The 24,623-nt window shown below is 36.2% G+C and overlaps 1 protein-coding gene across 3 annotated transcripts; it reads right to left on the bottom strand.

Moving 5' to 3' along the window:
* Positions 1-1,658: 1,658 nt before the first annotated feature.
* On the bottom strand, positions 1,659-21,420 carry LOC125682992 (uncharacterized). Of its 3 annotated transcripts, XR_008801261.1 has the most exons (8): positions 21,334-21,405; positions 18,227-18,521; positions 15,700-15,959; positions 13,682-14,679; positions 13,129-13,251; positions 9,081-9,292; positions 7,364-7,469; positions 1,659-2,926 (listed from the first exon to the last, which is right to left on the bottom strand). XR_008801261.1 is itself a non-coding variant. In XM_056159052.1 (7 exons), exons 2-7 carry the CDS (start codon positions 18,345-18,347, stop codon positions 7,423-7,425), a joined length of 1,761 nt encoding a protein of 586 aa, XP_056015027.1. In that variant the 5' UTR covers positions 18,348-18,492; positions 21,334-21,420; the 3' UTR covers positions 1,659-7,422. The 3 variants fall into 3 exon arrangements, 2 of the variants coding, with proteins under 2 accessions (XP_056015027.1, XP_056015035.1); XM_056159052.1 differs by having other exon boundaries at positions 1,659-7,469; positions 18,227-18,492; positions 21,334-21,420; XM_056159060.1 differs by having other exon boundaries at positions 1,659-7,469; positions 21,334-21,407.
* Between the last annotated feature and the right edge of the window lie 3,203 nt (positions 21,421-24,623).

Here is a 24,623-nt window from a genome sequence, read left to right as displayed (position 1 = left end):
TTTGACAGTTGGACTATAAATATGGCTGTTTAACTTACATGGAACAATAAACAATGTAATATCCAATTATATTTTCTAATTTGATATGCATAAATACCAAGAATAGCAACACTGGCAATGCATTTTGCAAAAGGGGCGACAGTACACAACAGATATATGGAATTATATTTCTTTTACTCCTTTTAACATTTTCAATTAACGACACGATACAAACAATAAAATGAATGCCTAGACTGATATATTTATTTATTTATTTGGCTTTGTTGTAATAAGTTTGAGAAAAAATCTTAGTTTCTTTAATTTGTAGTAGTTGGGGCTATATGGACCGTGGATAACTTGGGTGTTTAGAGCACCTGACCAGCAATGCAGGGGTCCTGGGTTTGATTCCCTGTCCAGCCATAGAATTTCTCTCCTATTCTACAGTCGGTGTTGTTGACGACCCCTGCACTGCAAGTTGCCCTGCCAGGGGACTCTGGGTTGTGTGCGTCTTCCAGGTCAATGACATATTAAAGGGGGGAGGAATGTAGAACGCTATTCAGACCGTGGGTATTGGCTGGGGTAGCTCAATGGTTGGAGCAACAAACTATAATGCAGGGGTCCCGGGTTCAATTTCTGGTCCAGCCGTAGATTTCCTTCTCTCCTACACTACAAATTCTTCAGGAGTATGATATTTACATACATGTACTCCTGAAGAATTTAAAGAAATTAGTCAAGTATACTTTACCAACTCTAATGATGTTGATCCACATACAAGGTTTATTTCCGGTTACGGAAATAGCCAAGTAGTACGATTGAATGCGATGGTCTGTGCCAAACCCCGAGGGTGTGATGTGCCTAAGTGCGATGGTATATATTAATGTGCCAAAGTGCAATGGTGGTTTACAAAACTGAATGTACAGTGTTTTGGTACAGACTGTACCAACCACGTGTTGTTTCACCAAATATCAATGCAAAATAATAACTTATTTCATTATCATTTAGTTGGCATGTTATTAAGCACAAAATTTTCCACGTGAAATCGTATAGAATGGCATACCCACCAGGAACTTATTGAGTGTATGTCCCAAGTAATAAATGATCATGAATTACACCATGTTTGGGCGAAGTAGAAATTCCAACAAGAATTGTACTTTGCTGTTGACACATCCATGCCAATTTTAATATCCCGTGCCTTCCTCCAATATTCCTAAAGATGTTGGTGCCAGCAAAGAGAACCTTTGTTGGAGCGAAGTGACGTTGCATTTCTTTGGTTTGATTTTGAAAGACATTACGAATGATGCCATAATAATGTAATGTCACAAACATTACTGAACCCCAGCACCATCAGACTTTTGCGTGTCGGATCATCGCACTTTGGTGTGGTGCACCTACAAATGATGGACCATCGCACTTTGGTGAGCCAGACCATCGCACTTTGGCATACCGTACCTATAGGAGAGGGACCATCACACTTTGGCATCTATAACATTATAATACACACACACACACACACACACACACATATATATATATTTATACACACACACACATATAAGTGTAGGCTTTTATGTCAAGTTCTTAGGTCACTTGAAGGTCACAGTGCCTTTACAGAGAAATTAAAGTGAATAAATAATTTCAATGAGTCTCAATCCTATAAAAATAATGACTAAAATAACACAGTATTTTGCACAGCAACTTTATTATTATAGATTACATGTTATCTAACTCTCCTCAAGTAAAATGTCTACCTTATGACCTGCATATATTATATACATGTATAAACATTTAAAAAAAAATCCAATTCAATCTTTCTTTTTCAAAAATAAGAAAATGAGAAATTATAGTAACATTTCACACCAGCAGTAAATATGAGGCAAAATATGTTTATTTATCGACGTAACTTTAAGAATTGCTACAACATTAAGTAGCTGTAGAACCATAGCTCTCTGGTATATCTACCCCCACACCGAGAGCTACAAGTCTGCAGCTACAAATCAAACACAATATGCATATTTATTTCTGTAAAAAGTTGTGACAAATACATAAATTTTGTTCACTGTTTAATGCCCTTGGTTTTGCTTCATGCCCAATTAACAAAAATATCAGATGCATGCATTTGGTTGTGGTAATGAGGGGAAAGAGCAGTTTTACTTTGGTCACGCTTTTACTGAGCAAAGAATAACAATTGTGATAAATATACTAAACATTCATCTTTCAAAACTTTATGAAAATTAATGATTTCTTTATCTAGATTCAGCAGAAATGCTTTTTGAACTTGTCTCGCCAACTGCCGACATTTTTGCTGAAGAATTTCATAGTTGTGTCTGTGTGGTGTTGTTAATTTACATAGTCCATTGTATAATATTTTGTGCCTAATTCAAAAATAGCAAAAATACATGATTGAAATTTTTGTGCCTGCAATGAATATCACTCTGGCAGAGGTGCAATTTTAAGTGTAATCAGCATTTTTTGCATAAATCAGCTGGCTCATTTGCAAAGACAAAGACATTTCCTTCAACATTTTCAAAATTAACTTTCATAATTACAATTCATTTTCTAAATGTGGGATTTTAACATATTTTTAATAGCAATATTTGTCATTCAAAAATTTATACAACATTGTAGTAATCAAGGAAAATTCTACATGTTACTGTATATGTGCTATATCACTGTATAAAAAAAAATTCCCAGTCATTAGTAACTAATTCTTTAATATTAGTAGTACATCACCAACTGTCATGCATAGCAATTTTTGAACTTCGCACAAAAGTTTTGACAATACACGTACAATGTATTTATAAGAAAAGATGACAGCACAATTTTCCCCATCCTCATCACTTGACCATGTGTAACGCAGTATCTGTCATCATCATATAAAAATTCCAGTAATTTTTCAATTCATCGATGTTTGAGTAGGCCTTGATCCAAAACAATTCACCCGAGTCTTCTGAAACAAATCAGTCATGCCGCATTTAGATAGTAGTGTAATGAATGTATCTTTGAAACCTATAGAGATGGATGGGATGTTGATTTCTCTCTCCCTCTCTTTATATATATATATATATATATATATATATATATATATATATATATATATATGTGCGTGTGTATGTATATATATCTGTGTGTGTGTGTGTGTAAAGATCTAATTTTACTTTCATTTAATTCTTCAAATATGTTTCTCCAGAGCAAAATTATATTCAGGGTCACAACATATCACCCTATCCTCTAATGTCCGATGTCAAGTAGTCCGAGGACTTTCAAAGAAATAATCCATTTTCACTATTTGAGTCATAAATTCCTGCTTTACTCCAAACCTAATTCAGCTTGAGCCATGGAGTTCACAATTTTGGCAAAATCCTTTTTACTCATCACGACTAAACACACTATAAGTCTGCTATGTCGCAAAGTAAAAAAATATTTTTTAAAAGATTGCATCATTTATGACCCTGCCCTTCTGTGCCTATGAAATTTGCAATTTTTGTTCCCCTTTCCCCATAGATGCTTTACTCTCAATATATTAAATAAAAATATTGAAAGAAGTTTTAATTAATAGGAAGTGGATAGCCATTGACCACCTGAGTGACTCGAATAACCCACAAATGGGGAATAGTGGATAAGACTGATTAAGATTTGAATTAGCATAAAATCATCCTCAACTGGAATTTTTAACATTTAAATGAACATAAAATTATTCTCAATAGGGTACAATGTAGTTGTGCGTAATATGTGATTTGATATTGGTTAGCACTGAGCATTATGAAAATTAAAAGAAAGTTTTGCTCAGCTGAGGAATTTATAGTCTGATTAAAACCAGCCCCCCTTCTCCTATCGTCCTGAGGAATTTACTACTGTTGAGCATCAGCCCCTGACAATTTTTCAGAAATAATTTAACATCAAGTCCACAATTTAAATTTTTTTTTGAGACACACTTGTTTGTCGGACCAATATTCTCAACAATTGTCTTGAAATTTTGATGGAAATGTTTTCAAGAAGAAAAACCTACCAAAACTCGGCTTCATTTATGTGTCAGGAATGCATTAACAATTGTCACTGAATATTCATTGACAATGAATGTTAAAAACAAACAGTAAAAGAGTTATGCATCTGTTTTTAATTGTCATGCATCTGTAATGAAAGTTGCCAATTTCTCGTCACATAAATCTGTGACAGTAACTAGGTATGTTGATCTTCACTCATTAAAATAATCTATTAGTCTAGCTTTTGACAGCTAAAGAACACATTTCACTGACGATTTCTACATGACAAATTACATGTAGTTTTCATTGGTTTAAATAATATAAAACCAACTGAATAAGCACCCATGGTTGTGAAATATAAGATAATGTATGAAGCACCTTAAATTAGTGTGCATGTACCAAGTATTTGTACTAGAATCATATTACAGCTTAGAATGTAAATTTGCAGAATAAAACATGGAGACAGACTATTTATATGAGCACCACATACCATTAATTCAATATTCTATGATAACTGATGAATATGTAAAGGAAATCATTTTACATTATCCCTACAATGACAAATGGAATAAAGATCAAAAAAACAAAATGCATGTAAAATACAATAATAATTACTTAGCAGCATTAAATAATTCAGTGACATTTCATACTCATATCAAATGTGAAAATTCATGAGCTTAACCAGCATAGATCACATCAGTTCAACAAAGGGAATATGAATTGATTTTTTTTTAATATTAATTTCAAGGTTAAAGGCAAATCAGTTACCGCTTTCTGTATATTTTTTTCCTATCGAGGTCATCCCTTACACTCAGTGCACTGCATATAATTCACAGAATTTATAGTGCATTTTTCATAACCTAAATTATGTTCATTGCCATCCAATAACATTAGTAGCACTCGGTGATCTGTGTGCAAAAATTTACTTTTTCAAAGTTTGGATTTTAATAAAAATTCAATTGTTATTCATGTGCCTATATTTGTCCCTAAAATTTAGGTTCCCATGCACAAGAAATCAATATCTTTGCATGTACTTTGTGTAGGCGACATTAAAATTTAACTGCATTTCCTTATTTTAACTTAACAAGAGGCCTATGGATAACATTGCTCATCTGATCCACGGCATTTTCCAATGAAAAATTATACCCCAGGCTCACATACCCCATGCTCCAACATTGCTTGACAATGCCTCACATAATGAATGGTACTGCTATGCATTACTACAAGAACAGGGCAGATGGGCTCGAAATTCTAAGTTCAATAGGGGCATAACTCCCAGAAAAATTATTGAATCAGAATTTCCTGGTAATATGCACATCTACAGTGTGCCCTTATTAACTACAAAGTTTCAAGAAATTCTGTTGAGTGGTCTCATGGGAGTTGCGCTGACAAGAAAGGGACTGACGGACGGGTCATAAACATTACACCCTTCGCAACTTCGTTGCGTGGGGTATAATTATATATGGGTGCTTATATCACTCTGATAAAATTGTCCTCGTAGTTTTTGAGAATTTTTTTCTTCAAAATTCTACATATTCCTAAGTGGAACTTTTTAAACTCCTCCTATAATTCCACCATAGCCAAAAGGGTCATGGATTAGCCAAAACTGATTTTACATATGAGAAGATCTACAAGATTGTTCCCTTGTGAAGCTTGAGAATTATTTTTAAATTTGCTTTTAAATTATGAACCCCTCCTGTGGCACCATCCCAGCCCCAGGGGACATGGTGTGTACAAACTTGAATCTACATGCTTTTAAATTAATTTGACATAATAGACCCTTGTGGTTCTTCAAAAGAATTTTCTCAGATACTAACTTTGGACTCCTATTGTGGCCCTGGGACTCATGCTTTACAATTTTGGCATTTCTGGTATAGTGGTCCTTAAAAGACCCTTTAAACAACTCACAATATTTTCAATCTTTCTTAATTATCTCCCCTTGAAAGGGAACACTGCTCTTTGTTTGAATGATTATGATTCTTCCTCACATGCTATGTTTGATTGAAATTGGTTCTGAAAAAGAATTTAAAAATGTAAAGTTGATAACAGACTACAGACAGACAACAAACAAAATTTGATCAGGACAGCTTATTTAAACTTTGATCCGGCTGCCAGAGCTAAATCTGTGGCTGAATTTCCCTTATTCATTTTTTTTTAAATCACAAATTTTGCTTTACACAAGTGTGAGCACATGTGTCAAACAAAACACTATATTGATGTTCCAGGTATAGATTATATAATCATGTACAAATTGCAAATATCATTTTGTTCCACATCTTCACTCTAAACAAAAAGCTACCAGGCAAACTTTGTTTTTATCAAAGTATGGCATATTCATAGCATAATAATCCACTGGCAATTGGTTATTTTGCAGGAAAATTAACTTTTTTAGACATCAACTTTAAAACTACTTTTTGACATTTCTGCTACTACATTGATATGTTTGAGATAAATGAAAGGGGAAAAAAGTACATCCCCGGGCCTCTTCTATTTACAGAGCATGTAAAGATGCCAAGACACATAAAAAAATCATTATATCATAAAATTAGTAAATAAACATTTCAAACTACATTTCACTATATTTCATTATTGTTCAATGATCAACCAGTTCTCTTACTTTCAATAAACTTTTGAACTATCTGGTTCTTGGTAATTAACATAACTTAATTACTGCAAACAATCTATTGAAAATGTTGCCCCTTAACATCAGGATCATAACATGCTAAAAATAATAATATTCATGTATCTTCAAGAGTTTGACAGCTGTCTATTTTACATGTGCTTTCAATAAATGAGGTCCTACTGAATAAATATCAAAGAATCTGTATCATATAAAGGTAACTTTATAACACAAAATCAAAACATAACTGCTACATGCCCATCACATTTTAAATAATACAATTAATCACAACCAATGGTTTTCTACACAACATTAATTATTAAATGAACCATCTTGCTAACAAAAATATGGATGAACAAACTACAAAGATTTAAAAGAAGAACAGCTTCCCACTTCTAATTATTTTCATGCAAGTTCGAAGCTGAAAATATCAAAATTTCTCTACTTGAAATTTACAAACATAAGTTTAAAAAAAATCAATATTGATTTTAAACAATATCAAAAGCCATGAATAAGAATTTACATGTGAATTACAGATGGCAAGAGGTTTGCATATTCTCTCTTTCATGGCAAAATGGTTTGAGTTTGTTGTCACTTTTGTAAAAATAATAATAATACCAAATTTGTATAAAAAATACCCTGAAATAAAGCTGAAAAAATACCTTATCAGCATTATGTGTACAATTACATAAAGTACAGAAACATGTATATTCCTTATCAACCCTCTGCTTTAGAATTAATACTGATGATTAAGTATTTGCAGCACCACTGCAGCACCTTATACATTTTGTTCTTGCTTTGTCTCGGACATTCCAGTTGACTTCCGTCCTACATTTGCCGAGTTCATTTGGTGGAACTAAACCCATGCATGCTCTGTGAGGTGCCTAAACCTGGAAATCAATAAGTGCACAGGTAACAATATGGACACAATAAACATGTTCAAAGCAGAACAGACTAATTGAAGTAAATCTCTTAACACCCCCTTCCCCCCCACCTATAACCCCCGATTCAGGCCTTTTGGGGCCACCATGGTATCAATCGAAAGCAGGGATTTGAATAAAGAACCCTGCGGTTTAAGCACTGCATTTGCAGTTACACATCAGATTTAAGTCTCTTGAGCAATAATGTCTTCTTTCTCATAACCAGTGATTTTTCTACACCCAATTTAAGTCCTAATACAGCCCCCCCCCCCCCCCCCCCCCCCAAAATTGATGTTGGTTTTTCCCCCCCATTTGTGATATTGTTTTCGTTACATTGAAGTTTTTATGTAAAACACACTTTAATGTACATTTGTCACTTAAACAAAGAACTATCACATGAAAATTTAGAGAAAATAACTGACACCTTCAAAGTGTTATGAGAGAGAAAGTTACAACAAGAGGTACTGTGAGCAATGCTCACTAAGAATACCCCCCGCTTACCCCAATCTCCCAAAGGGTGTTGGTAATAGGTAAAACTTCAGTATTATGATCCAAAAGGTATCTAGGAACACAGCATCTCCATGCGATGAAAAAAGCCATTAAAGAATTTAAATGGAAACCATATTGCTACTTCGATGTCCAGTGCACGTGACCTTTGACCTTTTGACCCCAAAATCGATAGGGAACATCTTCATCCCATGGGTAGTCCATATGTACGATATGGTGACTGTAGGTGGAATGGATAACGCTTTACAGCCCGGAAACCATATTGATACTTCGATGTCCAGTGCGTTTGACCTTTGACCTTTTGACCCCAAAATCGATAGGGAACATCTTCATCCCATGGGTAGTCCATATGTACGATATGGTGATGGTAGGTGGAAAGGATAACGCTTTAGAGCCCGGAAACCATATTGCTACTTCGATGTCCAGTGCGCTTGACCTTTGACCTTTTGACCCCAAAATCGATAGGGAACATCTTCATCCCATGGGTAGTCCATATATATGATATGGTGATGGTAGGTGGAAAGGATAATGCTTTAGAGTCCGGAAACCATTGCGTCTACAGACGGACGGACGGACAGACGGACAACCCGATTCCAGTATACCCCCCCCCCCCAACTTGTTGCGGGGGGTATAAAAATAGAAATGTGACAGTGGTATTTTCATAGCAAATTAACTGAGTAAATGATGTAAAATTACTTATATATTGTATTTATTATTGATTAAGGTTAATTACAATGTTTTGATTTTCCCAGTTTGGTAAAAATGTAATGGCTCATGTAATATGAAAAAACAGAAAAATCACTGCATAACTATCAGACATTTAACAAGATGCTTAAAAAACCAGGAAAACTTACAAATATACCATATTTGCTGCACAAAGCATTGGTACAGAGGAAAGTATCAGGGAAATTACATGGTGCATTTACATAATTAGTTTAATAAGTTGTAAAATTCCTATCTTCTATATTGCGTATTCGATACTGGCCCGAGAGCCTTTAAAATGTGACCACTTATGTGATGAAGAGCACACAAAATAGATTTATGTAAAGTGAATCAGGAATATTGACCACTTACCAGGCCAGGGGGTACGATTGGCCAGAGGGTCACTCCACTGCATGGACACTGGGCGGTGAAAAGGAACTTGCTCTGGCGGGTGCTGATGTGGAGGCCCTTCCTGGCCAGTTTGAGACAATACCTGTTTAGGAGGCCAGGTGTTTGTTGAGTGTTTGTCAGGCTTGCCTAAAACTTTCTGATCCTCTGTTTCATCATCACTGCTTCCTCCTGGGCTGTAAGGGTAAACATAACCTTTTGTTTCCATACAACACTAAACTTACTGAAACCCAACACAGTTAATTTTAATGTCTAATCGAATTTGTAAACAAGATGTGTTTGTGATACACTTCGCCCCCGAAGGCAACAAAGAAATAAATTAGAACTATCCTAATACCCACACCACCCACATGGCTAATCAATAGTGGGGCATATCTGAAATATTGTATAGCTGAAGATCAGAAAGACATGATTTTCAACACTATTCATGTTTCATCTCAATAAAAGTTACAGGATGTACAAAATTCCTTTGACCTCACTATTTATCACTAATCATGTTGTAACAAAGAGCGTACTTAGGGAAATCCATGTACTAGTCTTTTTAAAATTGTCTGGGCATAATCATATCCACAGACAGATGGACAGACAGACTGATGATTCTAATCTAATATACCCTCTCCTAAACTAATGCATTAGTCTCTGTGAGAGAACATATCATTGATACGAAATGTAAAAGAAAATGACGAAGTCCATAAGGTTGAAGAAGAAAAAAAAACACCTGCAAAATGAAAATATCCACAACTTCCTTGAATGTTAAAGAATCTTAATAAAATGACTGGTGCACAAGTTCTTTATATACATAATATATACACAAAGTTTTAATCAAATCCGTTCATTGGTTTTTAAATATATCTGGACAATGACAACACCCCCTACAAATGGAAAAAATATCCATAACTTCCTTGAATGTTAAAAGATCTCAATCAAAATAGCAGGTGCACAACTTCATTATTCATGCAAGATTTGCACAGAGTTTTAATCAAATCTGTTCATCTATGTTAAAGATATACTCTGGACAAAGTATGTCAATGGACATCTATATGTTGAGAATCAAATCCTTGCAATACACACAACTTCAAGTTGTTTACAAAGACCCTAGCTCTAAAACTGTGAGAGGAGATAAAAGGACAAACCATGCACTCACAAACATGTAATTTTCTCAAAAATGAAGAAAATGAAAATCCTTGCCAATGCACATCATCAATGACCTACATTTTTCATAACGCTATGCTAGTTATTTCTCCCTGATTACAGAGGGCGCACAGCATATTGCGGTCCTCAGTTGACGGTGCCATATAAAGAATAAATAGAAAATTCCCAATTTTTTATTGCAATCAATCGACAGTAAAGGAATTTTTCTAACAATTACGTGTAATGACTTAAAAATAGTAAAATTGAACAAAATATCTTCGTCACTAATTATATTTATATGTGTCCCTTGTGTGTTTTTCTCTCAAGCAATGCATGGTTATGATGTAATAAAGTATGTAAATATTACCTAGTCCTTGATTTCTTTAGATCAGAATCATGATGTCCTTAGTATATCAGCAACTCTTCATTATTAATTTTCATCAATATTTTCGACAACCAAAACACAAAAAAACATGCAGTACTATATGCCTAAAAACACATGTAAAACCAACGCATACATGTACATTATCAATTTATCGTTTCACACTGAACAAAACTACTTGTCACTAAATGTACACTAGGTGCCAATAAATAAAGCATGTTAATTATCTCGAATTAGTATCTCTAGTGTAATATTTCTGTTAGAATATTTCTTTTTCGCATGTGATTCAATCTTTTGAAAGTTAGATTTTGTGTACATCAACTTACACCTCTTCTTGCACTTCAATTACTCAAATGAGCACAAAAACAATCATCAGGCTCCTAGCAACAATGGGTCTGCCTCCTCTTATGCTATTTTTACGTGCAGAGATGGATCTATAGTCGGATAGGCTGCCCCCCCCCCCCCCCCATAAAACTAGAACTGTCCTAATGGGACTAATATCCTCCGCGGGGCATATAAGATGATGGGAAATATTTAATGCAAGCACATTGGATATTTTCACATTATCTACAGGGCAATCAATGTGAATGCAGAAGTGTATATTCTACAGTACAGCAGTACATGTAATATTAAAAATATGCTTAATATAAACAATGAATACTATTTGGCACACTTTAGACTGTATGATTGCAAATCCCTGGTCAACTCTTCTAGTCTTTAGTTTATATTCACTTTGTTAAAGATCATTATGTTATGCCAATTTTACTTTGTCATTGATTTTGTCAGTAAATAAATGACATTAGTATATATAGAAGATGTGCATAAAGTTGAATGAAATATGTCCAGCAGTATTAGAAATAAACTTCGGACAAATTGCGTCTACGGACAAACGGACGGACGGACAAAGTGATTCCAGTATACCCCCCAAACTTCGTTTGCGGGGGCTATAAAAAAAGCATTGTCGTGAATAGTAGTGAAAATGTCAAATTTAACCGATGAATGAAACTGAAAAATCAACCCTTGCCGCCTTCCATCTCGAGCTTTGGATTATTATTATTATTATTATTTTTAATTTACTTGTCAAGAAATTTTAGACAATATTATGAAGTCCCCACCCCCCTTACGATGCTACGTGCCTGATTGTATCACATACTATCTATATGTATATGTTTTTAATTCTAGGTGTCTATTGTTTTAAAAACAGATTACTAATGAACTCCTAGGTATTAATTGCATAATTTGGACAGAAATAAACGTCAAATACACCTATAACACACACCCCTTTTTCCCAACTCTACAATTTGACGAAGTGCATAGTATAAAACGTTTTCTCCATTTAAATCGAAGAAATTAAACTTTTGTCATAGATATAAGACAACCTGTGAAAACTTGGTATACTATAGAATTTGGTAACATAAGCTTTACTATACACTATTTGTTAATACTATTTATGTGAAGCTTAGGACCGCAATCGTAAGCGCGCCCCCAACTTCCGGTGTAAGGGGAGTAACTGCAAAAATGTAGGCCATACCCATACAAACAATCTGCAAAATAAGATGGTCCTCACTTGAAAACTGAGTTAGACAGACAAATCAGTACTCTTCATAAAACATTAATTTTCAAATAAAGGGGCAAAACTCCCGCAAGAGAAGTTGAAATGGATCAAAATTACATGATCTATAGTGACCCACATAGAAGCTGCATAGCAAGTTTGGCTTGATATGTGACAGAGAAATGAAAATAGAAACAGAAAATCCTGAATGGACCGATGTACAGCTATCGCTGTACCATAAAAAAATTTTGGAAGCATAATTGAGCTAAAACATTTGATAAGAGCATTTTGTTCATGATTGAATTAACATTAATAATTTTTGTTATGAATTTGTGTACACAAAGAATAATAAAGTTGGATTCAGCTTTTGTAAAAATATATTTAACATCTATTTAATCATCTATTGTATTAATGTATTAAAGGCGCATTAACTGTCAGCTGGGATGTAAAAACAATATTCTAATTCTGAACCATGATTAAAATGCTGGAATGCATTAAAAAATGAAGAAAAATAAATCTGAGAGTGAAAAAAAACCAATAGAAATTTATGAAAATTATGCAAAATTTCTCCACAATGAATTATTCATTTCCATGCAACAATGTTTTTTCAATTGCTTCTATATAAACAAAAGAAATTCTAATGTCAAAATTTCAACAAAAGATTATGAGATGTATGAATTCCAATTTGTTTAGTGGTCATTTTTATGTATGCAAATATGTTTTAGTCATGTTGGTAACAATCAGCAAATATGACTTTGGCAGCTTATGCCCCGTGAAGGGGAGAGGATATCTAACTTGGAGGAACCTATATCCAATCCTGTTTTATGTAATTTACAATAGAACATCTTCAAACCAACATACAATCCAAATGTATGGCAAATATCCAAACCATCCACTACTTTTAAGTGAAAAAAAAAATGCTGAAAGTTTCAGATTTAGAGGCTTACTTTGCTTCTAGTGCATTCACAAGGTCCAGCCCCATGGCAAAGAATGGCTCCCCTCCTGAGGAGTCATCCGACAGATCATCCGAGTCCTGAAAGGCAGACCAGCTGCTGTGTAAAATGTCCGAACTGTAAACAAAAACAATTTGTTTAGAGAACACTTAAATCTGTTAAAGCATAAATTATATTCATACAATGTATCAATATCATTTTAAAAACAAATGCAGACACCTGAATTAAAATTTTGTAAAACCATGTCAAACATACAGAGATACAAGACCTGAATCATGAACAGAAAAAGTTGTGTTGTAAATCGAAGGTTTCTATAATGGTAGTAATAAAAGTAATTTCATGATGGTTTCTATAATGGTATTAATAAAAGTAATTTTATGTTTCTGTATGGGTGGATGTGTAGTAATTTCATGATAGGTTTCTATATGGGTGGATGTGTAGCTTTCTGGTCTATATCAGTTTGTTCACAGTTACAGTTTTGCAGCTACAGCAAGGACTACAGAATAAAGCACTGTATATTAGTCATTACATTTATAACAAAACTTACCCTTGAGAAGATGGCAAGCTTTTTGTTACCCAGGGTCTATATCTGGGTTCAGGATATCCCCATGGGTATCCGGTTGACGAATGACCTGTGCTATGCATATTCATTAGATGTCTGCCTGCTGAGTGACCATCCTTTGAATAACGTCTAGGAATGGTGGCACTGTGAGCACCAAAGTCGGGGGAACCCGTTATATGTCCTGATGGAAGACTTGAGCGATGAGGCCAAGTGTTTCCTCGTAAAATACCAGTCAAATCCAAAGACCCCTCTGACCTTCGCTGTCCCTTGCTCTGACTAATTCTTGAGCTATCATCACTTCCACCTGGTGAAGGAGTGCGCGAGGAAAACCTTGACGAGAGACTGAGTCCAGGGGAAGAATTTCGAGAGGAATAAAGAGAAGGCACAGTCAGGTGATTTTCATGAATTGTCTGCATCTGGGTGTTAGGTACAGCAATTCCTGAAAGTAAATTCACAACAGAGTCCAGCTCTTCATCTGAGGCAAGAGGATTTCTTTTCAATATATCTTGGTTTGTAATTTCTGGCAAAAGAATACAATCATCTAATGACGCTGATACACTATCTGCTTTGTCATTTTCTTGTACAGGATCAAGCCCGATATGTACAAGAATTTCTGGTTTATCTACCGCGTGGATGTCCCCCTGTGAAGCTTTCGAACTTGGGTTCTCTAAATCTACGTAAAAGGCACTGTTACCATCACTCTCTCCACTCTTCCTCTCAAACAAAGATAAGAATGACGATTTTAAATTCTGTTTGGCTGGAAGTTTTGGTGAAGCAGAAGGACTCTTTTTCTTAAGAAAACTACGACTCGGGGATTCTCTTGACACCAGTTCAAGATCAGTCATTTGTTGTAGAACATCTTTGGTATCTGTGGTTTTGTATTTCTGGACTAGTTTGTCGAGAAGTGTCGAAATGGTTTGAGAACACAGCTGATGGTAATCAGACTGCACCCTGAGGAACAATAGAACACACTGACATAGCACCTGTAATACAAAAAAGATGTTTTCACTTACATGAAGACAATGCAGATACATGTTGCTGTCTGTATTGAACTTTTCGTCTTCTGCAATGAAATAACTTTGTTCTACACAAATTGGATCCAAATTTCAGATAAGAATTACTGTAGATTCTTATTTATGTGAATACTTAATATTGAGAAATGATTCTTATCAAACCGCGAGAACATAAATTTATGAGCGTTCTGTTGATCAAGAGTCTTTACATGTATTTTAGCAATATCAAAATAAAAGCAAGTAATTTAAAATTCGCGAGAAATTTATGCTTCTTGCAAAATTACGCAATAATAAATTCCACACATATACTTAGGAATTCACAGTATAGAATTCTGGACTATAATACTTTATAATAAATTCCACACCTATACTTAGGAATTCACAGTATAGAATTCTGGACTATAAATTCCACACATATACTTAGGAATTCACAGTATAGAATTCTGGACTATAAATTCCACACATATACTTAGGAATTCACAGTATAGAATTCTGGACTATAGGAATTCACAGTATAGAATTCTGGACTATAATACTTTATAATAAATTCCACACATATACTTAGGAATTCACAGTATAGAATTCTGGACTATAGGAATTCACAGTATAGAATTCTGGACTATAGGAATTCACAGTATAGAATTCTGGACTATAATACTTTATAATAAATTCCACACATATACTTAGGAATTCACAGTATAGAATTCTGGACTATAGGAATTCACAGTATAGAATTCTGGACTATAGGAATTCACAGTATAGAATTCTGGACTATAGGAATTCACAGTATAGAATTCTGGATTATAGGAATTCACAGTATAGAATTCTGGACTATAATAGTTCACAGTATAGAATTCTGGACTATAATACTTTTAAAGAGTGTTCACTTGCTGTTGCATAGTCAGAAAATTCGTCTGTCAATGTCAGCCAGACATCAACAGTAAAAAAAATTAACTTTTTCGAAAGGCCTCTAAAAATTCATATTGATACCTGTAAATGTGAATTGGATTTCTCAACATTTTCTACTGACTCCAAGTGACTTTTGAGGCCAATTAAGAGCTTCTCAATTTCCCTCAATTTCCCAGACGGATCTACTCCATTGCTGCTAGCATGAACGACATTGAAGGCCTGGCTCGTCTCTAGACCCAGAAAATGGTAGTCAGATTCACACAAACTGTTACAGAAGGAGTCCACAAGATGGGTGCCAGCCCCATCAAACTTCTTCCAAACATCTATATACTCAACAACACCTACAAAATATTTACATGCATATACATAAGCAATGTAATAAGTAAAACTGGATGATAAAGCAATGAAATCGTCTCTACAATACTGTAAAGGGCGAAATAGTCGCTTGGGTTTTATTTTTGCTATATTCGCAATTATATTAATGATCACGAAAATAAAACCATCGCAAAGTGCTGTTCAAAGTATTTGGGGGGTATCTGTTCATCTTATGAGTTCATCTAAATGGGGTTTATCCATGAAATTTACACCATTGTGAAATACTGAACGATAAAAATCACGAATTAGCCCGCGAAATTAAAGCTTTTTACAGTTATAAGTCTTTCACTTTTGAATGTACTTTATCAAGCTTCTCTGGAATGACTTGTTTTATCACATCTTAAACCTTACTTATGAGATAACTCTTTTCAAAGATGCCCATACTTCGAATCGTTTTGTAAAGCCGACTTTAAATAAACAGTATCTATTTAAAACATTAAGGTCCATACTTTGTTTTAATAGTACAACATTTAATACATAAAACTCTTACAACACTGAATATTCAGAGTGATTCTAATAAATAATTTAGAATCCGACATTCAATTTCTATTGGTATTTTACTTGTAAAAACATTAGAAAGCATGCTAAACAAGAGGCCCATGGGCCACATCGCTCACCTGAGTCACCTTGGTCCATATCAGAAGACTTTCCATATATATTTGCATGTAAAACCGTAGCCCCTATTATGGCCCCAACCTACCCCTGGAGGCCATGGTTTTTGCAAACTTGAATCTACACTATGTCAGAGAGCTTTCATGTAAATGTGAACTTCTTTGGCCCAATGGTTCTTGAGAAGAAGATTTTTAAAGATTTTTCCTATATATTTGCATGTAAAACTTTGATCCCCCCTTGTGGCCCCATCCTACCCCCAGGGTCCATGATTTGAACAAACTTGAATGTGCACTATGTCAGAAAGCTTTCATGTAAATATCAGCTTTTCTGGCTCAGTGGTTCTTGAGAAGAAGATTTTTAAAGATTTTCCCTATATATTTGTATGTAAAACTTTGATCCTCTATTGTGGCCCCATCCGACCCCCGGGGGCCAGGATTTTAACAAACTTGAATCTGCACTACGTCAGAAAGCCTTCATGTAAATATCAGCTTTTCTGGCTCAGTGGTTCTTGAGAAGAAGATTTTTAAAGATTTTCTCTATATATTTGTATGTAAAACTTTGATCCCCTATTGTGGCCCCATCCGACCCCCGGGGGGCCATCGTTTTAACAAACTTGAATCTGCACTATATCAGGAAGCTTTCATGTAAATCTCAGCTTTTCTGGCTTAGTGGTTCTTGAGAAGAAGATTTTTAAAGATTTTCCCTATATATTTGTATGTAAAACTTTGATCCTCTATTGTGGCCCCATCCGACCCCCGGGGGCCATGATTTTAACAAACTTGAATCTGCACTATGTCAGAAAGCTTTCATGTAAATCTCAGCTTTTCTGGCTTAGTGGTTCTTGAGAAGAAGATTTTTCCTATATATTTGTATGTAAAACTTTGATCCCCTATTGTGGTCCCATCTGACCCCCGGGGGCCAGGATTTTAACAATTTAGAATCTGCAATATATCAGGAAGCTTTCATATAAATATCAGCTTTTCTGGCTCACTGGTTCTTGAGAAGAAGATTTTTAAAGATTTTTTCCTATATATTTGTATATAAAACTTTGATCCCCTATTGTGGCTCCATCCGACCCCTGGGGGCCAGGAATTTAACAATTTAGAATCTGCACTATATCAGGAAGCTTTCATATAAATCTCAGCTTTTCTGGCTCAGTGGTTCTTGAGAAGAAGATTTTTGAAGATTTTACAATATATTTGTATGTAAAACTTTGATCCCCTATTGTGGCCCCATCCGACCCCCGGAGGCCAGGATTTTAACAATTTAGAATCTGCACTACCTAATAAAGCTTATCTATAAATTTCATCTTTTCTGGCCCAGTGGTTCTTGAGAAGAAGATTTTTTAATGACCCTACTCTATTTTTACCTTTTCTTGATTATCTCCCCTTGGAAGGTGGCCTGGCCCTTTATTTTAACAATTTAGAATTCCCTTTACCTAAGGATGCTTTGAGCCAACTTTGGTTGAAATTGGCCTAGTGGTTTTTGAGAAGAAGTGAAAAATGTTAAAAGTTTACAGACGGACAGACTGACAGACGGACGCCGGAATACGGGTGATCAGAAAAGCTCACTTGAGCTTTTAGCTCAGGTGAGCTAAAAATGGTTGATGTAGTTCATGTACCTTCATAGCAATTCTGAATGGTTTCCTGAAAGGATGTCATTGGATTTTGCAAGAGGAATTTTGATTGGCTGTCTGTAGAAAAATTCCTTCCATTTCTGAGACTTCTCTTATGGCTTTCCATCCTTATGGTACTTTACATAAAACAGTGTGTACAAATGCCTTTGTCTCATTTTGTTTTAAGTAAAACATCCTCTTAAAGGTATTCTGCTGAACCAGTTGGTGTGTGGCTATTCTTCTGTATTGGTGTGCAGCTACACGTACTTGCTCTGCGGGAATATGTAGAAAATGTATACACCTGAATAGAAAAAACCCCATCATTTCTAATGGTAAGAATTCTTAATTATTTAATATGTGAATTTAACAATGCATCAAAACATGTAGAGTGACTGGTGTACCCAACCTATGACTTCTCATAAAAAATTGTGGTTACTAAAATCCGGAATAACAAAATGGCTGAACAGACTTAAAGTGAATTGAACAATATTCAGGAATGGCAGAACAAGTGGACCGATATCCCAAAACAGTGAGGCAGAACAAGTGGACCGATATCCCAAAACAGTGAGGCAGAACAAGTGGACCGATATCCCAAAACAGCGAGGCAGAACAAGTAGACCGATATCCCAAAACAGTGAGGCAGAACAAGTGGACCGATATCCCAAAACAGCGAGGCAGAATAAATGGACCTATGTTCCAAAAACAGTGAGGGTGGAATGACAAAATAAATACTTAGTACTACACATAACAATAAATGACTTTGAATAAATTATCATCGAATCTTTATTTTTGCTTTCTGATTAAATAGCAAATTTGTATATAAATTGGAGCAATTGACAAAATGTCATAAAGTTGGTGCCCTAGCAACATCACAAGTTATGATGGGAAGTCTGTCAATGCTGTAATTAAAACATCACAATGTTGTTGTCATAGCAACATTTCAAAAATGGCACACTTAGGTATGATTGAAAGTCTGCCAATGGATAAACAAACACTTTAAATTACTAGTTTTTGCCTTCGTTAATGTTGGAAAATCATAAAGGAAAAACTCCTTTCAGATCACACAGCTCTAGATCAAGTACGGTAAACCAACTTTTTAAAAAGATAATTTGAGACAATGAATCGAACATTGAATTGAGCATTTATATTGAATGGTATTGATATTTTGGTGAATCGTTTCAGCCCTATTTCAATAGTGCCTAAACATTTTTTTCTTGGCAAAAGAATAGTAAATATAATTCATACTAAATTACGACATAACTGTTTACTTAACTATGATTTACATGGAAAAAACCCTTGTCAATTCTCCTAACTGTCATTGGCAAGATAAAGAACCCTCACTGCTACGGCCCTGAGCACTAAGCATAGGTCTAAATTTGCAGTACTTCACCTAAAGCTGGTGGCGTCTCAATATAAGTGAAAAATTCTCAACGAGTTGTAAAAACAATCAATCAATCACCTTCCCCCTCCTGAATCTTAAAAGGTGTGAAAAAATATACGGTATATTGAGATATAATAAGTCGTATGTTACTACTTAACCCTCCTCCATGCATTTGGAATTTGAAAGATTTTGAATATCAGTCAAAAGAATATGTTAAGTTTTGTTTGTTTTGATATATTTATTTATTCTTGTCAAGAATTTTAGACAAAATATTGTGAAGACATCTTCTCCGCCCACCCACCCCCCCTACCTGAAAAATTATGCTACGTGCCTATTTTCCCCTCTTACATAATCCATAATACATCCCTCTGCCACACACCAATGACACTGGTTCTTAAATTTGGTATCAAAGCCAGTGAGTAAATTAAAATAAATGAAATCGTCTGATTGTTAGCTAAACCGCAAGAAAGCATGCCTTAAAAATCGCCAAATCATGTGACGTTGGTAGATTCTAAAACACAAAATTTGCATGGAACGGAAGAACTTGAAAATCCCCTTTTGCATTATGTTTCTAGCGTTCAATGAATATGCGGATCATATGTCTAAAATTAGGATGCTTTGATAGAGCTCGGTCTTCACACATCAGATGCGAATTTCGGCACATTTTTTGTTCTGTTATGGATTTAGATTCTAATGCCAATACTTTTTGCTTCACCCTTAAAAACAGTCATGATGCAAGACATATTACTACATATATATTACTACATGGATATATACCAGTTTGCATAGATTGTGTCAAAACCCTGTGGATCAATGGATTAGTAACAAAATTACCAAATGATCATGCAAGTCACACAAATTTGTTTTCAACTTAGCAAAAACCCAAGTTAAAAGTCTGAGGATCATCGCTTAGCCTTTTACTGTAATAGAGGGCGAAGCCCTCTCACGGCCCGAAGGGCCGTGAGAGCGGAGCTCTCCCTATAGGTAACACGTATATACATGTTTAAAAGGGAAATATAGGAAAATAATGAAAAATTAAACCATACCTATGGAACTTGAAAAGTTTGGTACCAATGGCGTCGATTCGAATATTAGCGCGTGGACATGTATTCCTCCATTTTGAATCTCGTCTACACTAGTTCACGTCGTTCTGAGATGTTACATAAAATTCGTAAAAGCATGTAAATCTTATTTTCTTAATCATATATAATTACTCCACGATTAACGCCATGTTTTTTGTTGTGGTTCAAACGCTGTTTGTAAATTTGCTAAATAACGACGCTGAATATGACGTCACAATGTACTGTTTACATCAATCGCGTTATATTTCCCGCGTTCAATGTATAGGCGGATCAAATGCCCAAAATTAGGATGCTTTGATACAGCTCCGTCCGTGTGCTAACTTCGGGTTGTTTTTGTCCTGTTTTGGATATAGATACATGTACTAATGCCAAAACTTTTTTGCTTCGCCCTCAAACACGGTCACACCGTAAAACATATTAACTTTTAACTGTAAATAATAATGATTTTATCTGCCACCGCCTGAACTTAGTATAATGTTCTATAAATAACCACGTCCAGTTGATGATGTAAATGGATTCAACGAAGTTAAGGTTTAGAACTACAATTTCCTATGTCTAGAGTAGTATAAAAAAGAACCATACTGAGAACTGACCACATAAAATTCCCACTATATTTCTAAGTGTCATATTCTTAAATGTTATTATCATACCATCCAGTCACTGTCTCCAGTGAGAAGGAAAAATAGTTTGGTTCCTGAACCGGAAATAGTATCGTCCCTTTCTCTTTTAGATAGCTCATACAGTAAATGTTTCGTTTCAGTTAATGTATCTAAGAATCCCGAGACCCCTGATTGTTGGCTGAACGACGTCTTCGATAGAATCAAGTGATAAATTTTTAAAATTATTCTTTATTACATGTCTATCACAAAGAGGTCGAGAAAATGCGTTTGACTATCAAATAATATTTTCCAACTAATGCATGTCGGTGCTAGAGATCAACTCTAGAACAACAGACAGACAGTGGTCAAACGCGTCTCCTATGACTTTCTCATTGAGTTAAGGACGATCGAGCCTGGACAACTCCACGTTAAACACTTTCGGCTATAAATGCATCTGCACACACAACTATCCTCCTGATTTCGGTCAACGAATATAATTATCTTTAGGCGACCATCTAAATAATTTTGACAAAATAAGCAAATGATTGGCGGGTTTCTAGTATGAATCCAGTGATTTAAAGGGCTGCACTCAGGATACACCTCCTTTGTCACGTCCTTCACACAGTCTTCAAGAAGACCCACCTCCCCGATTAAATACTGAGGGAAATTCGAGGGTTGATCGACCACAGATGAAGAACTGCATCGGCAATAGCTTTCTTCAAGAAGCCCTCCTCTCGATTATACTGTGGGGATCAGTCGGCGATCGACTCGAAGAAGAAGAGATGGACCCATCCACCACATTTTGGAGAACCCAACCATCCTTGGATCTTCAAGAAGACCTGTCCCCGTTCCAAGGGGATCTGAGGGTCGACTGCCATCGCGGCACCTCGCTGCAACAAACCACTGCAAGTATAGCAGGACCCCTACTGCAGTATGTACTATAAATCTTCACCATAGTAGCAATCGACTCATTCCACTACAGGGACCAGTCTCTGAGAAGACAAGACCAAGTATTATTAGAAGAAAAGAAGATGACAAGGGAGATACGGGTCCGCCTTTTCTACAGACTCCGACTGGTGTTGGTCGATCGAGGAACAACGAGTGGAGGGCACTGGGTCCTTCATTCGGCACGATGGGGTCCGGGATCGAGATGGTAGGCGAATTTTAGCCGCCGCACAGCCAGGATGTCCATGACAGCAAGACCTCCTCGCCGCCCCACCACCCTACTCCAACATTACCACCAGCTCCTGCTACTCCAACGGCACCTCCAGCATCGCCACCAGCTATGTTAGAGTATTCGCCGGTCCCGATGGAAGAATCGCCAGCGCCACCGGTGGAGGATTCACCTAGATCACCGTCTTCGACGCCAACACGTACCCAGTCCGAGAGTCCGTCGATAGTCCCGGACACTACACCACCTACGCCTAGACCAACGACCCCTGCGAGTCCGCCAATACCAGCAGTGCTGCAAGTGTGTGTAACCTTTAGACCTTTAGAGGCCGGACGTTATACCCGAAGACGGTGCTCTCTATATGCCGATTCAATGGGGGAATTAAATGGATCCAGGCAGTGAAAGACAGAAAGTCGGTCCTCTGGACCACCGTCTGCAATTTTATGAAAAGACACCTTTATTACAATGATTGAGAAACTATTGACAATTCAGACACAATTGTTGAGAAACTATTTTCTATTCACAATTCAAACATACGGTGATTGAGAAACTATTGAATGACAATCCAAAGCTTTTATCGTGTGTACAAGAAAATCATGAATAAATTGTCTATAGTGAGTCCAATTACCTCCAGCTAACCAACATCCAATCTTGTAAAGAAATTATGAAGTCTTGTAAGACAGTACTGTTCCCAAATCTTGTAAACATGGTTGAAACCATCATTCTCGTAAATTGTGCAGCTGTGTCTTCACAGAGTGGAATACGTGTACCTTTGTCGTAATCCCATTAAGAAACAAACCACAGCAGGATGTGTAGAACTACTAGGCGTGATGCATCAGGTGCCAGGAATTCCACGTTCCACTTCTATGGCTAAATTTCTGCGGCCTACTGGTTTCCGAGTAGCATCAATTACATCGTTGCACAATATCATCCACCATTGTCATTCCTAGTAGATCTCCCTCCACATAAGTCACAGACATTCTGGTCGGCATAACTCACAAGTACAGTCCTGATAAGCTGTTTCTTCTCCAGGTGTTGGGGTTGCAATACGTACGGTACACTCCAGCCAGAGAGACGGCTCAATCCCATCAAATCATTTGAATAAATATTGTTTAAATTACTCCAGCCGGGGCGTTTTACTGTATCCACTAATGTTATATAACATAGCCCATTAGGATGAAACGGTAGCTTGGCAAACTCCTTTTGTCATCGTTGTTTTTCCATCACATCTTCTTTTTTACAATGGAAACAGCCAATATTCGTGACTAAATTCACACAAGAGTTGCCCATTTAACAACAGGTACCGTTCAGATTGCATAGTAAAATGCCACTCTTTTTTTTTTTTATATTATTGATACCGGTATATCTGGGGTGGTTTAAAAAATGGCAGCTTTTCTGGAAAATTCTATTGCGTCATGGAAAACCCTGCTATTCTTGATAAAACCAGCTTTCTGGATGATTCTGTTGGAAAACCGTGTTCTAGAAAATTCTCTATATTCGTGCTTGCTCAACTCCCATTCCTCATAGGAATTATGAGATTGGTCACTGTTCGTTATTGTTACCTTTCCTTCATGAACCGCCGCGGTGGCCCCGCATGCAGAAGGCCGCGACATACTTAAGTCGATGCCCCGTGTCTCAGTGGGTGCAGTGGCACGCTAAAGAACCCTCACTGCTCAATGGCCGTAAGCGCCGAGCAAAAGCCTAAATTTGAAGCCCTTCACCGGTCTTGGTGACGTCTCAATATGAGTGAAAAGTTCTCGAGTGATGCGTTAAACAAAATACCATTCAGATGAACTAAATAACACTAAGTATAAGCACCTTTGTTTTATTGTCTTATTCACCATGTCGAAATGTGAAGTGAAATCCCACGATGCGTATGACCGGTCAACAGGGGATGCTTACTCCTCCTAGGCACCTGATCCCACCTCTGGTATGTCCAGGGGTCCGTCCGTGTTTGCCCAACTATCTATTTTGTATTGCTTACGGGAGTTATGAGATTGATCACTGTTCGTTATCTTCACCTTTCATCATATATGAAATGGGATATTTACTACTAAACTGTATTCTGCATTATCATACGCCCGTCAAAGACGGGATGTATTAATTATGGTATGGCGTCGTCCGTCTTTCCCTGTCCGGACCTTGTTGGCAAAATACACAATGAACCGTA

Source organism: Ostrea edulis, chromosome 1 (assembly GCF_947568905.1).
Source record: "Ostrea edulis chromosome 1, xbOstEdul1.1, whole genome shotgun sequence".
NCBI lineage: Eukaryota > Metazoa > Mollusca > Bivalvia > Ostreida > Ostreidae > Ostrea > Ostrea edulis.
Note: the sequence above shows the minus strand (reverse complement) of the source record. Positions and strands in the feature narration are given on the sequence as shown.

Excerpts from the sequence above, each read along its gene's own strand:
- LOC125682992 (XM_056159052.1), bottom strand. The coding sequence starts at position 18,347 with ATGGAAAGCCATAAGAGAAGTCTCAGAAATGGAAGGAATTTTTCTACA. Across the intron at positions 13,252-13,681 it reads AGCTTGCCATCTTCTCAAGG|TTCGGACATTTTACACAGCA; the intron begins GTAAGTTTTGTT and ends TTTTGTTTACAG. Across the intron at positions 7,470-9,080 it reads CAATCGTACCCCCTGGCCTG|GTTTAGGCACCTCACAGAGC; the intron begins GTAAGTGGTCAA and ends ATTGATTTCCAG.